The sequence below is a fragment of the Lissotriton helveticus genome, chromosome 7 (assembly GCF_964261635.1).
Source record: "Lissotriton helveticus chromosome 7, aLisHel1.1, whole genome shotgun sequence".
Taxonomy (NCBI): Eukaryota; Metazoa; Chordata; class Amphibia; order Caudata; family Salamandridae; genus Lissotriton; species Lissotriton helveticus.
The window spans coordinates 1,910,456,167-1,910,478,230 of record NC_136068.1 but is presented as its reverse complement, the minus strand read 5'-3'; the positions used below and the strand labels follow the sequence as shown (position 1 = coordinate 1,910,478,230).

General features: G+C 44.6%; 1 protein-coding gene across 1 annotated transcript in view; it reads left to right on the top strand.

Moving 5' to 3' along the window:
* Positions 1 to 2,369: 2,369 nt before the first annotated feature.
* LOC144770889 (transient receptor potential cation channel subfamily V member 6-like) overlaps positions 2,370 to 22,064 on the top strand; it is a 101,716-nt gene continuing 82,021 nt past the window's right edge. Inside the window, exon 1 of the mRNA XM_078655677.1 lies at positions 2,370 to 3,273. Within this exon, the coding sequence (XP_078511803.1) occupies positions 3,146 to 3,273 (128 nt within the window). The 5' untranslated portion in view covers positions 2,370 to 3,145. The remainder of the gene's footprint in view (positions 3,274 to 22,064) is intronic.

The window sequence follows — 22,064 nt, the reverse complement described above, 5'->3', positions numbered from 1 at the left end:
CATAAATGAGGCCCTGTGCATTTGGTTTTGGGACAACGGTGCAAACGTCAACCCTGGACCTTGACACATTGGAGGACTTTGACCTCCCAAATTTAGAATAAGCGCCTGCTTTCGAGTTTGCGCGATGGGTACTCCAACACACATCTGGTGAGCATCCAACCTTAGCAGAAATGCTATCGCATTTAAGGCACATGTGATAAGGTGGACAGGAAATCGGGCACATTTGTGATGAAGTGAGCTGTCCCCCATCCTCTAGATTTTGCCCTAGGTCTCATTGTAAAAGCTTTAAACAGGGTGACCGGCTTGATGCATTTATGTTTTCTCCATAAGGCACAAACTGTCACCTGGAATTTGCCTCCGACCTCGGCTCCATGATGCCTATGTCTCAGATACCTATGAACTTGTGTTTTAAATTCGCATTTTAGTTTTATTAGGTGCTATTTGCCTTAACATTTTAACATTTCATACCTCCGATTCCCTTATCTGATTTTGAATATTTTGGTGTCTTTTTTTCATTAAAGTTTTCTTTGTTTTTCCCAGTTGGTGTGGGTATTTTGTCGTGTTGTTTCTTGACTTTAAAACTGTTGGTACTGAATGAAAATAACACATTCCTGGGTAATTACCGGCATCTTGTGACACACCTACGTGCGGAGGAGTTTTTCAGTAAACAAAACAGCCAGGATGAGTTGATTAAGATAGGGTAATAATGAAATTCACAAATGAAAAACCCACTTTCTGATATTTTTGACTCTCATCAACCATACAATTTTAACAGTTGAGGGCATGGCCTGCACTTGTGGTGATTGTCAGGTGTGTTTTATTTCCCCCTGCTCATGCCTCGCTGTCTTGTTTTCAATTTGTAGTTGTACGTGGTGTGCCCAAAGATGTCTGCCTACACGCAGAGTTGTTGTAAAGCATGGTGTAAAGTTGTTAAGAGTAACTTTTGATCTATTTTAAGGTGCAGGTGACCCCGCCCCTTTCTGGCGTGCCCTCAGGCCTGTCAACGACTGACTTGTAAATCAAGAACCTTCAGAGTGACGCGTCTGACGCGCTTCTATTCTTCACCGCCCATCCCCAGAGGAAACCCGTCCATCCGGACGGGTCAGAGAGGCTCCCCCGGTCCCTCCCGGCACGAGAGATGAGGGGAAGTGAGAATACAGGCTGAGCAGCTCACCTCCAGGGCTCGGGATTCACAGCCGGGGGCGGGGGGGCACCGCCCATCCACACGACCCTCAGCTCTGGCCTCGAGAACCGCGGACCCGGAGCCCGGGGTGTGGGGCGGGGCGACGGTAGCCCACAGGAGATTCTTTCTCCGAGTCTGTACCCGGCCCAGGAGGAGGGAGAGCAGCATACACATGTGAGCAGCAGGGAGCACCATACACCCGTCTGCAGGTGAGGAGAGAGCACTATACACCTGTCTGCAGGTGAGGAGAGAGCACCATACACCTGTCTGCAGGTGAGGAGAGAGCACCATACACCCGTCTGCAGTTGAGGAGAGGGCACTATACACCTGTCTGCAGGTGAGGAGCCGGGGCGCCATACACCTGTCTGCAGGTGAGGAGAAAGCACTATACACCTGTCTGCAGGTGAGGAGAGAGCACCATACACCTGTCTGCAGGTGAGGAGAGAGCACCATACACCCGTCTGCAGTTGAGGAGAGGGCACTATACACCTGTCTGCAGGTGAGGAGCCGGGGCGCCATACACCTGTCTGCAGGTGAGGAGAAAGCACTATACACCTGTCTGCAGGTGAGGAGAGAGCACCATACACCTGTCTGCAGGTGAGGAGAGAGCACCATACACCTGTCTGCAGGTGAGGAGAGAGCACCATACACCCGTCTGCAGGTGAGGAGAGAGCACCATACACCCGTCTGCAGTTGAGGAGAGAGCACCATACACCTGTCTGCAGGTGAGGAGAGAGCACCATACACCTGTCTGCAGGTGAGGAGAGAGCACCATACACCTGTCTGCAGGTGAGGAGAGAGCACTATACACCTGTCTGCAGGTGAGGAGAGAGCACCATACACCTGTCTGCAGGTGAGGACAGAGCACTATACACCTGTCTGCAGGTGAGGAGAGAGCACCATACACCTGTCTGCAGGTGAGGAGAGAGGACTGTACACCTGTCTGCAGGTGAGGAGAGAGCACCATACACCTGTCTGCAGGTGAGGAGCCGGGGCACCATACACCTGTCTGCAGGTGAGAGGACAGAGCACCATACACCTGTCTGCAGGTGAGGAGAGAGCACCACACACCTGTCTGCATTGGAGAGGAGAGAGCACCATACACCTGTCTGCAGGTGAGGAGCCGGGGCGCCATACACCTGTCTGCAGGTGAGGAGAAAGCACTATACACCTGTCTGCAGGTGAGGAGAGAGCACCATACACCTGTCTGCAGGTGAGGAGAGAGCACTATACACCTGTCTGCAGGTGAGGAGAGAGCACCATACACCTGTCTGCAGGTGAGGAGAGAGCACTATACACCTGTCTGCAGGTGAGGAGAGAGCACCATACACCTGTCTGCAGGTGAGGAGAGAGCACCATACACCTGTCTGCAGGTGAGGAGAGAGCACCATACTCCTGTCTGCTGGCGAGGAGAGAGCACCATACCCCTGTCTGCTGGTGAGGAGAGAGCACCACACACCTGTCTGCAGGTGAGGAGGGAGCACTATACACCTGTCTGCAGGTGAGGAGAGAGCACCATACTCCTGTCTGCTGGTGAGGAGAGAGCACCCTACCCCTGTCTGCTGGTGAGGAGAGAGCACCACACACCTGTCTGCAGGTGAGAGGTGGGGACACCATACACCTGTCTGCAGGTGAGGAGAGAGCACCATACACCTGTCTGCTGGTGAGGAGAGAGCACCACACACCTGTGAGCAGCAGAGAGAAAGGAGCACCATACTCCTGTCTGCTGGTGAGGAGAGAGCACCATACTCCTGTCTGCTGGTGAGGAGAGAGCACCATACCCCTGTCTGCTGGTGAGGAGAGAGCACCACACACCTGTCTGCAGGTGGGAGGGGGCACCACACGCTTGTCTGCAGCACGCGCACCTGGACACACCTTGACGTAGTCTGGAGCTTTCAGTAATGGCCTCAGTGCGCCTCGACTGAGTCACCGGAAGTCGTACCGCTGCTCAACTCCACCCCCATGGGCCTGTCCTGCTTCACCCACAGCCCAGCTATGCTCTCTGGCCGGTGCCCCGGGGCCGGGGGCTCGCTGCAGCGCCGCGGGCCCCCACCAGACCAGGAGGAGATCGACATGCTGCAGCAGAAGAGGTACGTCCCAGAGCCTTCTCGGCGCTATACCCACGAACACACTGCATGCATGTGACGTAAGGTAGCCTAAGTGAAACTAACGCATCAGTGTGGCTTAACACCCAAGGCTGAGTACACCACAACTGTAGGACTGTATACCATGCCATACCATAACATACCGTACTGTACCATACCACACCACAACTGTAGGACTGTATACCATGCCATACCATAACATACCGTAGTGTACCATACCACACCACAACTGTAGGACTGTATACCATGCCATACCATAACATACCGTACTGTACCATACCACACCACAACTGTAGGACTGTATACCATGCCATACCATAACATACCGTACTGTACCATACCACACCACAACTGTAGGACTGTATACCATGCCATACCATAACATACCATACTGTACCATACCACACCACAACTGTAGGACTGTATACCATGCCATACCATAACATACCGTACTGTACCATACCACACCACAACTGTAGGACTGTATACCATGCCATACCATAACATACTGTACTGTACCATACCACACCACAACTGTAGGACTGTATACCATGCCATACCATAACATACCGTACTGTACCATACCACACCACAACTGTAGGACTGTATACCATGCCATACCATAACATACCGTACTGTACCATACCACACCACAACTGTAGGACTGTATACCATGCCATACCATAACATACCGTAGTGTACCATACCACACCACAACTGTAGGACTGTATACCATGCCATACCATAACATACCGTACTGTACCATACCACACCACAACTGTAGGACTGTATACCATGCCATACCATAACATACCGTACTGTACCATACCACACCACAACTGTAGGACTGTATACCATGCCATACCATAACATACCATACTGTACCATACCACACCACAACTGTAGGACTGTATACCATGCCATACCATAACATACCATACTGTACCATACCACACCACAACTGTAGGACTGTATACCATGCCATACCATAACATACTGTACTGTACCATACCACACCACAACTGTAGGACTGTAGACCATGCCATACCATAACATACTGTACTGTACCATACCACAACTGTAGGACTGTATACCATGCCATACCATAACATACCGTACTGTACCATATCACACCACAACTGTAGGACTGTATACCATGCCTTACCATAACATACCGTACTGTACCATACCACACCACAACTGTAGGACTCCACACCATACCATAACATACCGTACTGTACCATACCACACCACAACTGTAGGACTGTAGACCATGCCATACCGTAACATACTGTACTGTACCATACCACACCACAACTGTAGGACTGTATACCATGCCATACCATAACATACCGTACTGTACCATACCACACCACAACTGTAGGACTGTATACCATACCATACATACCGTACTGTACCATATCACACCACAACTGTAGGACTGTATACCATGCCGTACCATAACATACCGTACTGTACCATACCACACCACAACTGTAGGACTGTATACCATGCCATACCATAACATACCGTAGTGTACCATACCACACCACAACTGTAGAATTGTATACCATGCTATACCATAACATACCGTACTGTACCATACCACACCACAACTGTAGGACTGTAGACCATGCCATACCATAACATACTGTACTGTACCATACCACACCACAACTGTAGGACTGTAGACCATGCCATACCATAACATACTGTACTGTACCATACCACAACTGTAGGACTGTATACCATGCCATACCATAACATACCGTACTGTACCATATCACACCACAACTGTAGGACTGTATACCATGCCTTACCATAACATACCGTACTGTACCATACCACACCACAACTGTAGGACTCCACACCATACCATAACATACCGTACTGTACCATACCACACCACAACTGTAGGACTGTAGACCATGCCATACCGTAACATACTGTACTGTACCATACCACACCACAACTGTAGGACTGTATACCATGCCATACCATAACATACCGTACTGTACCATACCACACCACAACTGTAGGACTGTATACCATACCATACATACCGTACTGTACCATATCACACCACAACTGTAGGACTGTATACCATGCCGTACCATAACATACCGTACTGTACCATACCACACCACAACTGTAGGACTGTATACCATGCCATACCATAACATACCGTAGTGTACCATACCACACCACAACTGTAGAATTGTATACCATGCTATACCATAACATACCGTACTGTACCATACCACACCACAACTGTAGGACTGTAGACCATGCCATACCATAACATACCGTACTGTACCATACCACACCACAACTGTAGGACTGTAGACCATGCCATACCATAACATACCATACTGTACAATACCACACCACAACTGTAGGACTGTATACCATGCCATACCATAACATACCGTAGTGTACCATACCACACCACAACTGTAGAATTGTATACCATGCTATACCATAACATACCGTACTGTACCATACCACACCACAACTGTAGGACTGTAGACCATGCCATACCATAACATACCGTACTGTACCATACCACACCACAACTGTAGGACTGTAGACCATGCCATACCATAACATACCGTACTGTACCATACCACACCACAACTGTAGGACTGTATACCATGCCATACCATAACATACCGTACTGTACCATATCACACCACAACTGTAGGACTGTATACCATGCCATACCATAACATACCGTACTGTACCATACCACACCACAACTGTAGGACTGTATACCATGCCATACCATAACATACCGTACTGTACCATACCACACCACAACTGTAGGACTGTAGACCATGCCATACCATAACATACCGTACTGTACCATACCACACCACAACTGTAGGACTGTATACCATGCCATACCATAACATACCGTACTGTACCATACCACACCACAACTGTAGGACTGTAGACCATGCCATACCATAACATACCGTACTGTACCATACCACACCACAACTGTAGGACTGTATACCATGCCATACCATAACATACTGTACTGTACCATACCACACCACAACTGTAGGACTGTAGACCATGCCAAACCATAACATACTGTACTGTACCATACCACACCACAACTGTAGGACTGTATTCCATGCCATACCATAACATACCGTACTGTACCATATCACACCACAACTGTAGGACTGTATACCATGCCTTACCATAACATACCGTACTGTACCATACCACACCACAACTGTAGGACTGTATACCATGCCATACCATAACATACCATACTGTACCATACCACACCACAACTGTAGGACTGTATACCATGCCATACCATAACATACCATACTGTACCATACCACACCACAACTGTAGGACTGTATACCATGCCATACCGTAACATACTGTACTGTACCATACCACACCACAACTGTAGGACTCCACACCATACCATAACATACCGTACTGTACCATACCACACCACAACTGTAGGACTGTATACCATGCCATACCGTAACATACTGTACTGTACCATACCACACCACAACTGTAGGACTGTATACCATGCCATACCATAACATACCGTACTGTACCATACCACACCACAACTGTAGGACTGTATACCATACCATACATACCGTACTGTACCATATCACACCACAACTGTAGGACTGTATACCATGCCATACCATAACATACCATACTGTACCATACCACACCACAACTGTAGGACTGTATACCATGCCATACCATAACATACCGTACTGTACCATACCACACCACAACTGTAGGACTGTATACCATGCCATACCATAACATACTGTACTGTACCATACCACACCACAACTGTAGGACTGTATACCATGCCATACCATAACATACCATACTGTACCATACCACACCACAACTGTAGGACTGTATACCATGCCATACCATAACATACCGTACTGTACCATATCACACCACAACTGTAGGACTGTATACCATGCCATACCATAACATACCGTACTGTACCATATCACACCACAACTGTAGGACTGTATACCATGCCATACCATAACATACTGTACTGTACCATACCATACCCCAACTGTAGGACTCCACACCATACCATAACATACTGTACTGTACCATACCACACCACAACTGTAGGACTGTATACCATGCCATACCGTAACATACTGTACTGTACCATACCACACCACAACTGTAGGACTCCACACCATACCATAACATACCGTACTGTACCATACCACACCACAACTGTAGGACTGTATACCATGCCATACCGTAACATACTGTACTGTACCATACCACACCACAACTGTAGGACTGTATACCATGCCATACCATAACATACCGTACTGTACCATACCACACCACAACTGTAGGACTGTATACCATGCCATACCATAACATACCGTACTGTACCATATCACACCACAACTGTAGGACTGTATACCATGCCTTACCATAACATACTGTACTGTACCATACCACACCACAACTGTAGGACTGTATACCATGCCATACCATAACATACCGTACTGTACCATACCACACCACAACTGTAGGACTGTATACCATGCCATACCATAACATACCGTACTGTACCATATCACACCACAACTGTAGGACTGTATACCATGCCTTACCATAACATACTGTACTGTACCATACCACACCACAACTGTAGGACTGTATACCATGCCATACCATAACATACTGTACTGTACTATACCACACCACAACTGTAGGACTGTATACCATGCCATACCATAACATACTGTACTGTACCATACCACACCACAACTGTAGGACTGTATACCATGCCATACCATAACATACCGTACTGTACCATATCACACCACAACTGTAGGACTGTATACCATGCCTTACCATAACATACTGTACTGTACCATACCACACCACAACTGTAGGACTGTATACCATGCCATACCATAACATACTGTACTGTACTATACCACACCACAACTGTAGGACTGTATACCATGCCATACCATAACATACTGTACTGTACCATACCACACCACAACTGTAGGACTGTATACCATGCCATACCATAACATACTGTACTGTACCATACCACACCACAACTGTAGGACTGTATACCATGCCATACCGTAACATACTGTACTGTACCATACCACACCACGACTGTATACCATGCCATACCATAACATACCATACTGTACCATACCACATCACAACTGTAGGACTGTATACCATGCCATACCATAACATACTGTACTGTACCATACCACACCACAACTGTAGGACTGTATACCATGCCATACCATACCGTACTGTACCATACCACACCACAACTGTAGGACTGTATACCATGCCATACCATAACATACCGTACTGTACCATACCACACCACAACTGTAGGACTGTGTACCATACCATACCGTACTGTACCATACCACACCACAACTGTAGGACTGTATACCATACCATACATACCGTACTGTACCATATCACACCACAACTGTAGGACTGTATACCATGCCGTACCATAACATACCGTACTGTACCATACCACACTACAACTGTAGAATTGTATACCATGCTATACCATAACATACCGTACTGTACCATACCACACCACACCTGTAGGACTGTATACCATGCCGTACCATAACATACCGTACTGTACCATACCACACCACAACTGTAGAGTTGTATACCATGCCATACCATAACATACCGTACTGTACCATACCACACCACAACTGTAGGACTGTATACCATGCCATACCATAACATACTGTACCATACCACACCACAACTATAGGACTCCATACCGTACCATACCATAACATACCGTACTGTACCATACCTCCCCACAACTGTAGGACTGTATACCATGCCATACCATACTGTACTGTACCATACCACACCACAACTGTAGGACTGTATACCATGCCATACCATACCATACCGTACTGTACCATACCACACCACAACTGTAGGACTCCAGACCGTACCATACCATAAGATATCGTACTGTACCATACCACACCACAATTGTAGGACTCCAGACCGTACCATACCATAAGATATCGTACTGTACCATACCACACCACAACTGTAGGACTCCAGACCGTACCATACCATAAGATATCGTACTGTACCATACCACACCACAATTGTAGGACTCCACACCGTACCATACCATAAGATATCGTACTGTACCATACCATACCCCAACTGTAGGACTCCTCACCGTACATATTGAACTGTACCATACCACACCAGAACTGTAGGACTCCTCACCGTACCATACCATAACATACCGTACTGTACCATACCACACCACAACTGTAGGACCATACGCACCATACCATAAGATACCGCACTGTACCATACTACACCACAACTGTAGGACTCCACACTGTACCATACCATAACATACCGTACTGTACCATACCACACCACAACTGTAGGACCCCACACTGTACCATACAATAACATATCGCACTGTACTATATCATACCATAACTGTAGGACTCCACACTGTACCATACCATAACATACCGTACTGTACCATACCACACCCCAACTGTAGGACTCCACACCGTACCATACCATAACATACCGCACTGTACGATACCACACCACCACTGTAGGACTCCACACCGTACCATACCATAACATAAAGTACTGTACCATACCATACCACAACTGTAGGACTCCACACCGCACCATACCATAACATACCATACTGTACCATACCACACCACAACTGTAGGACTGTATACCATGCCATACCATAAAATATCGTACTGTACCATACCACACTACAACTATAGGACTCCACACTGTACCACACCATAACATATCGTACTGTACTATACCATACTATACCATACATGTAGGACTCCACACCGAACCATACCATAACATACCGTACTGTACCATACCACACCACAACTGTTGGACTCCACACTGTACCATACCATAACATGTCGTACTGTACTATACCATACCATAGCTGTAGGACTCCCCACCATACCATACCATAACATACCGTACTGTACCATACCACACCACAACTGTAGGACTCCACACTGTACCATACCATAACATACCGTACTGTACCATACCACACTACATCTGTAGGACTCCACACCGTACCATACCATAACATACCGTACTTTACCATACCACATCACACCTGTAGGACTCCACACTGTACCATACCATAACATACCGTACTGTACCATACCACACTACAACTGTAGGACTCCACACCGTACCATACCATAACATACCGTACTGTACCATACCACACTACAACTGTAGGACTCCACACCGTACCATACCATAACATACCGTACTGTACCATACCACATCACACCTGTAGGACTCCACACTGTACCATACCATAACATATCGTACTGTACTATACTATACCATACCATAACTGTAGGACTCCATACCATAACATACCACACCACAACTGTAGGACTGTATACTATACCACACCATACCATAACATACCGTACCACAACTGTAGGACTGCATACTATACCACACATACCATAACATGACTTACCATAACATATCATACTGCACCATACCATATAATACCACAACTGTAGGACTGCATACTATACCCCACTGTACCATACCACACCCTTCCATACCATAACATACCGTACTGCACCATACCCCACCATACCATAATATAACATACCATACCATATCATACACTACCCTACCATACCATACAATAATATAACATAACATACCATACCATATCATACACTACCCTACCATTCCATACCATAATATAATATAACATACCATACCATATCATACACTACCCTACCATACCATACTATAATATAACATACCATACCATATCATAAACTACCCTACCATTCCATACAATAATATAGCTTAACACACCATACCATATCATACACTACCCTACCATAACATACCATATCATACACCTCCCTACCATTCCATACCATAATATAACATACCATAACATATCATAAACTACCCTACCATACCATACAATAATATAGCTTAACACACCATACCATATCATACACTACCCTACCATAACATACCATATCATACACCTCCCTACCATACCATACCATAATATAACATACCATAACATATCATACAGTACCCTACCCTACCATACCATAAAATACCATATCATACACCTCCCTACCATACCATAATATAACATACCATAACATATCATACAGTACCCTACCCTACCATACCATAAAATACCATATCATACACCTCCCTACCATACCATAATATAACATACCATAACATATCATACAGTACCCTACCCTACCATACCATAAAATACCATACCATACCACTACTGAAGGTCTGCATACCATACCACAACATAGTGCTGCATGCCATACTACAACTATAATGCTACATGCATACCATAAGACAACTAAACTGTTGCATACATACCACAATTAGTGTGCTGCATACCATACAATATCATAACTATAGTGCTGCATACATACCATACCATACTGTACCATACCATACCATACCATACAATACCATACCATACCATACCACAACTTTATTGCTGCACAACATATCATGAAACAATTGTAAAATGGCATGCCATACCATTACATATCACACTGCCCATCTGCATACCATAGCTATAGTACTGTATGCATACCATTCCACAACTATAGTGCTGCATGCCATATTACAACCATAGTGCTGCATACATACCATACCACAACTATATTGCTGCATACATAATACGCCACACATTTTGTGCTGCATACCATGCCATACCATTCTATACCATACTATACAGTACTATACCATACCATTTCGTACCATACCACAACTATAGTGCTGCATACCATACCATGCCACAACTATAGTACTGCATACCATAGTACAGCTATAGTGCTGGATACCATACTAAACCACAACTATTGTGCTGCATGGATTGGTGTCACTACAACGCGGTTTTTTACAACGCATTCCGTTACATCGGAATTTTTACAACGCAGGATCCATTACATCGGATGCCATTACAACGCATGGCATTACATAGCAGATGCTATTACAACGCATGGCATTACATCGTAAGTATAGGTAAGTATACCTTTTTAAAAAAAAATGTAATTAAGTTAATTTAATTAATTTAATTTAATTAATTTAATTAAAATACATTTTAAAATAGTAATTAATTTATTTTAATAAATTTAAATCTATTTATTTAATTTAATTTTAATAAAAATTGTAATTAATTTTAATTAATTAATATAATGAAATTAATTTAATTTAAATATTTTTAAAATTGTAATTAAATTAAATTAATTAAAATAATTTATTTAATTTAATTAATTTAATTAAAAAATGTAATTAATATAATATAATTAGTTTAATTTAATAAATATATTTTAATTAATTTATAAATGGTAAATATAATTTAATTAGCCCTAAGCACAAACCCAACCCTGAACCCTAAAACACCCCTGTACCCCAAAACCCAAACCCAACCCTAAAACCTAAAAATACCCCTGTACCCCAAAACCCAAACCCTGCCCTGAAACCTAAAAACACCCCTGTACCCCAAAACCCAAACCCTTCCCTGAAACCTAAAAACACCCCTGTACCCCAAAACCCAAACCCTGCCCTGAAACCTAAAAACACCCCTGTACCCCAAAACCCAAACCCTGCCCTAAAACCTAAAAACACCCATGTACCCCAAAACCCAAACCCTGCCCTGAAACCTAAAAACACTCCTGTACCCCAAAACCCAAACCCTGCCCTAAAACCTAAAAACACCCCTGTACCCCAAAACCCAAACCCTGCCCTGAAACCTAAAAACACCCCTGTACCCCAAAACCCAAACCCTGCCCTGAAACCTAAAAACACCCCTGTACCCCAAAACCCAAACCCTGCCCTGAAACCTAAAAACACCCCTGTACCCCAAAACCCAAACCCTGCCCTGAAACCTAAAAACACCCCTGTACCCCAAAACCCAAACCCTGCCCAAATACCTAAAAACACCCCTGTACCCCAAAACACAAACCCTGCCCTAAAACCTAAAAACACCCCTGTACCCCAAAACCCAAACCCTGCCCTGAAACCTAAAAACACCCCTGTACCCCAAAACCCAAACCCTGCCCTGAAACCTAAAAACACCCCTGTACCCCAAAACCCAAACCCTGCCCTAAAACCTAAAAACACCCCTGTACCCCAAAACACAAACCCTGCCCTAAAACCTAAAAACACCCCTGTACCCCAAAACCCAAACCCTGCCCTGAAACCTAAAAACACCCCTGTACCCCAAAACCCAAACCCTTTAATTATAATTAATATTAATTAAATGTATTAAATAAAAATTAAATACTTACCTATACTTACGATGTAATGCCATGCGTTGTAATAGCATCTGCGATGTAATGCCATGCGTTGTAATGGCATCCGATGTAATGGATCCTGCGTTGTAAAAGTTCCGTTGTAATAGACTCCCGTTGTAAAAGTTGCGATGTAACGGTGCATCACCGTGCTGCATACCATACCATAGCACAACTATAGTGCTGGATACCATACTAAACCACAACTATAGTGCTGCATACCATACCATGCCACAACTATAGTGCTGCATCCCGTACCATAGTACAGCTATAGTGCTGGATACCATACTAAACCACAACTATAGTGCTGCATACCATAGTACAGCTATAGTGCTGGATACCATACTAAACCACAACTATAGTACTGCATACCAGACCATAGCACAGCTATAGTGCTGGATACCATACTAAACCACAACTATTGTGCTGCATACCATACCATACCATATCATACCATACCATACCATACCACAACTATAGTTCTGCATACCAGACCATAGCACAGCTATAGCGCTGGATACCATACTAAACCACAACTATAGTGCTGCATCCCGTACCATATCACAACTATTGTGCTGCATACCATACCATACCATATCATACCATACCATACCATACCACAACTATAGTTCTGCATACCAGACCATAGCACAGCTATAGTGCTGGATACCATACTAAACCACAACTATAGTACTGCATACCAGACCATAGCACAGCTATAGTGCTGGATACCATACTAAACCACAACTATTGTGCTGCATACCATACCATACCATATCATACCATACCATACCATACCACAACTATAGTTCTGCATACCAGACCATAGCACAGCTATAGTGCTGGATACCATACTAAACCACAACTATAGTACTGCATACCAGACCATAGCACAGCTATAGTGCTGGATACCATACTAAACCACAACTATTGTGCTGCATACCATACCATACCATATCATACCATACCATACCATGCCACAACTATAGTACTGCATACCATAGTACAGCTATAGTGCTGGATACCATACTAAACCACAACTATAGTACTGCATACCAGACCATAGCACAGCTATAGTGCTGGATACCATACTAAACCACAACTATTGTGCTGCATACCATACCATACCATATCATACCATACCATACCATACCACAACTATAGTTCTGCATACCAGACCATAGCACAGCTATAGCGCTGGATACCATACTAAACCACAACTATAGTGCTGCATCCCGTACCATATCACAACTATTGTGCTGCATACCATACCATACCATATCATACCATACCATACCATACCACAACTATAGTTCTGCATACCAGACCATAGCACAGCTATAGTGCTGGATACCATACTAAACCACAACTATAGTACTGCATACCAGACCATAGCACAGCTATAGTGCTGGATACCATACTAAACCACAACTATTGTGCTGCATACCATACCATACCATATCATACCATACCATACCATACCACAACTATAGTTCTGCATACCAGACCATAGCACAGCTATAGTGCTGGATACCATACTAAACCACAACTATAGTACTGCATACCAGACCATAGCACAGCTATAGTGCTGGATACCATACTAAACCACAACTATTGTGCTGCATACCATACCATACCATATCATACCATACCATACCATACCACAACTATAGTTCTGCATACCAGACCATAGCACAGCTATAGTGCTGGATACCATACTAAACCACAACTATAGTGCTGCATCCCGTACCATATCACAACTATAGTGCTGCATAGCATATCATGAAACAACTATATAACGGCGTACAATGCTATACCATACCATTCCATATCATACCACACATCTGAATACTATTGCTATAGCACTGCATACATACCACACCATAAAACCATGACTGATACCATACCACAGTCCTACATGCATGCCCCATTATCACAGGGATTGTTATACTGAATACATAGTATAGCATACAATAGTTGCATACATACAGGAGCCTCTACCACGGATCCTCTTTAACAGCTATGAAAAGACTACAGCGGATCCAGAAGTCTGCTGGCAGACTACTCCTACATGCAAAGCCACAAGCCCACCTCCCCCTGCCTTGTAAGCCTTGCATTGTCACCAGTTGCCAGAAGATCCACATTCAAGCTGCTTTCTTGCACCCAGCTCCACTCTAGATTTGCACCTCGCCTCAAAATCCCACCATACAAGAAAGAAAAACACCCTTCTTCTTCTAGCAGCCAAAGTATGGAACTCTTTACCCCAGTACATAAGATCCACAGATAACTACCTTACCTTCAGAAGACTACTCAAGAGTTGGCTCTTTTCTACTTGACCACCATACTCAAACACAAATTTACAGCATATCCCTGTGTATATATTGGCAGTTATTTGGAATATATGTGTGAACCTAGATATGTGTATTCTTTTGTATATATGTGTATAATAATCATGTTTATAAATATATATGTTATGTTATGTTATGTTAAATTGGGTTTTGTAAAGCGCTCAGCTACTCAAGTAGTGTACCGGCGCTATAGACCAAAAGGCACAGAGCAGGAGAGGGTAGCATATATAGATATTCGTTAGTTCTGCTTAACAAATGTACATATTACTTATGGTTATTTTATTCTGTGTTTAACATGTATACAGGTCACTAAATAAATAAGTACATGTTTATCATAACTACTCTTCTACAATTGCTTCACTATTGAATTAAAAAGAATATTATAAAAACAAATATATTAGCTTAAAGTACAGCAACATTTGAAGGTCTGAGGGGCATATTACCAAGGGCCATTATCGCCGCTTTAGTAGGACTTTTTCCCGCTACAGCGGCGATAATTTTATCGGCCTATTAACAAGCTGTCGCTAACACCAGTTAGCGACAGATTGTAGGCGATAGCGGGCATTTTGGGGCCCACTTTGCATGTCAGCGATAATTATCGCTAATAACATGCAAAATGGGCGTGCCAAAATGTCAGCGACAGAAAAAAGTCGCTGCAATCGCTATCGCCTATGATCAACACAGGCGTAGTTTTGCAAATATTCGCGCTAAGCGTGAATATCTCCAAAAGCTAACGACTGCCCTGACCAGTTCTTAGCCATGTTATCCAATGAGAGGTGGATAACATGGCTAAGAGCATTGTCACGGTAATGCCTGAATGTCGCTGTATTGACAGCGATATTAACATTTCACCTGTTTTTTATCGCTTCTGAGATACACCTTGATAATAGTCAGGTATCTCAGCGATAAAAACAGGTGAAGGGCGGCGATAAAATTACTCCCGCTGAGCCAACTTAGCGATAATTATCGCTAGTTGTTGGTAATATGCCACTGAGTTCATTAAATACAACTTAAATCTAGATATATCTTCCTTATTTATACATATACTCCTTCCATGTATTTATATAACTTTATATTTATTACTTTACTCCTAACTCAGCATCTCCAATGCACTGCCCCATATCTCACCCTATACCTTTCTCAATATATCCTCTACCTCCACTGTCTGACTTATCCCAAACCCCATTCTACTAACCCTTTCAACACTCTTCTCTCCTCTAACTCACTTTGCATCATCACAAACCTCTTTTACAAATCATATCTCCCAAACAAGCCTATCTAAACGCTTCCCTCTGACTCTTCACCCCTACTCCTCCCAAACCTCCTACTGCTGCTATGATCTCCAAATAAACACTTTCTAGACACTCCTCTCTTCTATCCCTCCACTATCTGTTTCAATCCAAGTAACACACTCACATGTCCACCACTCAACTACATTTTCATATTTCCCTATACTTGTAGGAAAGTGGCTCTATATATACAGGACCAAAGTAAGGTGCAGTCTGTATAGAGTCCCCAGACCCCAGAGATTTGGCAGAGGCTAAAGTTAGATATAATCTTACTCACTAAAGTGGTAGCTTGGTCGAGCAGTAAGGCAGTATCAGAGGACGGTGTAAAGCATTTGTTTTACACACTGGGGGCCTCATTAATGAGGCCGTGCGTCACTTTTACGCTGCGTCACTTTTTTTGACGCACCAGCAGCGTAGAAAATGTGCCTTGTTGCACCATATTTACAAAGTGACGCATCTAGGTAGATGCGTCACTTTGTAAACCCCTGCGCTACATTATACCTACTCCAGGTATAATGTATGCAGGGGGGGCGTTCAGACGCAAGAAAGAGTCATAGAAGTAACGCAGTGAAATCTATAAGATTTCTTTACGCCACTTCTAGGACACAAATGCGTCAATTTCTTACGCCGGCCTCACAGCAGGCGTACGACTGACGCAGGCCATTTCCAATGGGCTTGCCCCATATGAAAGGCCACATTGCTGGAGTTGCCACACTTTTGTGACACACTCCATCAATGCGTCACTTTTGCGCCATACAGGTACGTCAGAAATTCTGACGTATCTGTAACTCCTTGCTCCATGATGCGTCATACTGTAAATATGACGCATCATTGGTGTCGCAAGGAGGGTGCAGTGAAAAGTGCTGCATCGCTGTTTTCACGCAGCGATGCGTCACTTTTCATAAATGAGGCCCTCAGTCAGCAAATGGTCTCAGACACTCAAGAACTGAACTCTAGGCCAATTGTTTTGTATCAAAAGATATAGCTGTTTTATTTTAGAACCAACAGGGTATCAAAATATACTTTCTCAGGATGAGTTACTTTAGTTAAATACTTTTCAAATAGGCAATAGACTTTTTGAATGCAATAGTTACAGTTGGTTGCAATAGGCAATGCAATTTCAAACACAATGCAACATTGAGCTCAATGGGTTTTTCTGGTTAAATGCAATTAGTTACTTTGTAGATTACTTTTCTAACCACAGGACTGGACCCTAGATTCAGTTCCGGGACATGAGATGTAAAGAGTTAAGTAAAAGCGTTTTGGTTACAGTAGTGATTTTTAAGGAATATTATTGTATTTTAAAAGTTGACACTTCAAAACTTTTTCAGTTGAAATGACTAATGTTATCCTCTGGAAGGAAATTAAATTTGCAGGTAAAGTAGGTTCTCATTACTTTTGTAATCCAGTACTGGTCTCCTTGGTTCAGCACTGGGACCTCTATCTAAAACAGGTAAGTAGTTAGGTTTTGGTAGTTGGTTCGATTTTTAAAGAATATTTGTTTGCAAAAATCGACAGAAGAAATTTCACAGAAAAACTGGCAATGGTTTGCTATGAAAGAAAATTCAATTTGCAGGTAAAGTATGTTCACGTTACTTTTGTAATCCAGTACTGGACTGTTAGGTTCAGCACTAGGACCTCTGTCTAAAACAGGTAAGTAATTACATTTTGGTTCTTGCTATGATTTTTAAAGAATATGTTTAGTTTGCAAAAATCGAAACGAAGTAATTTGACAGAAAAAGAGTCAATGGTTTCCTATGGAAGAAAATTCAGGTTACTGGTAAGTACGGTTAAAATTACTTTTCAGGGTTTGTGCTGGGCTAAAAGGTGCAGCACTGAGGTCTCTCCTGATAACAGGTGAGTAAATCAGAATTCGTTGTTCGGCTGATTTTAGGTGAATATTTTAAAGATCCAAAACTCCACACATAGAAGAATTTCTGAGAGAAACCAGTTAATGTTAGCCTATGGAAGAAAAGTGAGTTATCGGCTTTTAGGTAAGTACTCGACTGGCAGAGTTAAGGTTCTGGGCATTGACTCAGGGATCTCCCGGGGTCAGGTAGGTGCAGTTGGTACACCCTCAGCGGCACAGGGGCAGCCGGGTGCAGAGGTAGTTAGGCCCTATGTTATCCAATGAGAGCCAGGGAGCCATTGGTTGGTGGCTGCTGGCTAGCAGGCCAAGCGGTTGTGGGAGCTGGGCTCCTGGTCACTTGCTCAGGGCAAATGGGGAAGTAGGATAGGACACAGGTTGCACTGCCCGGGTCACTCAGGCGGATGGGTGCAAGGTGCTTTTGAACCGTCGGGTGCTCAATGTTATTCAATGGAGATCTTGAAAAGGGAACAAAGGCTGCAGGCCGGGGATATGGTGGATCTTCTGGAGCGACCAACACTTCAAGGGGTAAGTTGGGATATTGGAGGGTAGGTAGGCACCCCGGAGTTGGGCACAGGAGGCCGGGGGGCACCAGGTGCAGGGGTGTCTTTGAACGTCGGGAAATCTTACCTTCTGCTGGTCACGTTAGGAGGGGTCCCTGGTTCTGAATCTGCAGGCGTCGTCTGGGTCGTCGAAGAGGGTCCTTGGGCACTGGATTCCATGTCAGAATCGCCGGGGGGACGTCGTCAGACTCTGTCCTCTTGGGCACAGGCCAGGCTCGGCGGGTGCAGAGTGGGCTGGACTCGCGGTTCCTGGCTGGCACCAGGGGTATTGCTGTTTGAGCAGAACCACTGTTCGTGGGAGTCCCAGTCTCTAAGAGGGTCAAGGCAGGCAGGTCCTCCGGGGTTCTCGAGGTTGCTGTCTGCAGGAGACACCAGGATTTAGCAGGAGCAGGTTCAAAGATCAACAGGCCTGTAGGGCTGGGGCCAAGTCAGTTGGTGTTGTCCTCTTGTTAGCAGCTGCACGGCAGGTCTTCTTCTTCTTGGTCTTCTTTCTTGTTTCGAAATCGGGATCTGAGGAAGGAAGGTTCAGGGTGCCCCTAAATACTACATGTAGGGGCATTACAGGTAGGGGAAGGGCAGGGACCAATAGGTCTCTGTCCTTGGGTGAGTACACCCCCTATCCTGCTCTTCTCCTGTGGGTGGGAGGCAGGAGCCTCTCTCTGATTGGGCAGGGCTCCCCATCCTCAAAATGGCCGGAACCTGGAGGTGTGCTTTACCTCGCCTCTTCCACCTGAGGGGTGGAGTTGGCACAGGCTGGCACACCCTCTTTCCTTACGTAGGGTTTCCCGCCAGTCTTCCCACCAGAGTGGGCGTCAGAACTGGTGGGGGCCAAATGCTGAGTATAGCAAGTGGTCTGGAGAAGCTCACAAAGGCAGTATGCCTTTGAAGCTTTCCCCTGCCCATCCTGGAGGAGGAGGTCTAGCACCTCGCCCAGGATGTGCATTGTTGCAGGCCCAGGAGAGCAGGGGCTCTCCACCCTGGGGTACAGCAACATGTCTGCTGTGTGGCAGCCTAGGCAGCCTCTCAGACCAGACGTGGATTGTAGGTTAGGTTTCAGGGGGCATTTCTAAGATGCCCTCTGTAGTGCATTTTAAATTAAATCCCACACTGGCATCAGTGTGGGTTTAATGTGCAGAGAAGTTTGATATTAAACGTGTCAATCTTCAGCGTATCCATTATGGTGCTGTGGAGTTCGTAATGACAACCTCACAGCACCATATACTCTTAATGACATCACTGCACTTACAGTGCCCAGGAATGGCCCTGGGTACTGTAGGGGCACAGGGCTCATGCACCTGTGCCCACCCCACTGGCATAGGGCACCCAGCTGAGGGGTGACTGATGTATGCCAGGCAAGTGGGTTTGTGGGCATGGCACACAGGGATGTGTGCCATGTCGACTCTTTGTTTAGGTCTGCACCAGGACACTCAGTCTGCCAAGGCAGGGTGTGGGTGTCAGGGTGCAGGGCCCCTAAGGGTGGCACAAGAAGTGCTGCAGCCCTTGGGGGTCTTCTCTGGTCACAATGCCCTGGGTACCTAGGGTACCATTTACCAGGGGCTGACATGTGGCCAGAGATGCCAGTTGGGTTTCAGCTTCAATACAGTTTTAGGGAAGGAACACAGGCCCTAGGTACCTGATTGGCAGGAGCCCAGGGCACACTCAGTCAAAGCACATCAGCAATTCATCATACCATGCAAGAAAGATGGCATTTTCTCACAATACTAATTCACTGACAATCCTTTTTGGGTTCCGGAGTAACGTGCTAATTGCCGAAAAGTGCGTCAACGCCTTGTCAGGGGAAGTAAGTGATATATAAATGCAATTACAATTACAATAGCATATTATACCATTAAGTACCCACAGCACTACATACCACAGCTAATCATACTGAATCTGATTATAGTATTGCATCCTACATCAGACCATACCATAACTATAGTACTGCCAGCCTGGCCTACCAGACTGTACTAAATCACACCAAAAGACAAGAAGCACGCTTTCTGAGTAAAGGTCTTACTTTTTTGCCACATTTGGTGTAATTCCGCTAATTTGTTTTTTCTGCACCTGCGACAGAAGTCTCCAATAGGAATTAACATGGAAAGTCATCATCCAGAGGTCATGTCCTGCAGCCAACACCCAGCAACATATGGCCAAAGGTAGTGCACGGAAAAAAGACAACAGGAGTATAACCCGTAGACCAGATTGAGTTCTGGGTGTACATGTGTAAAAGGCAACAATATCTCAATAGGTATCACTATAAGAACAGAAACATTTGTATGTACAACATTACAAAAGAT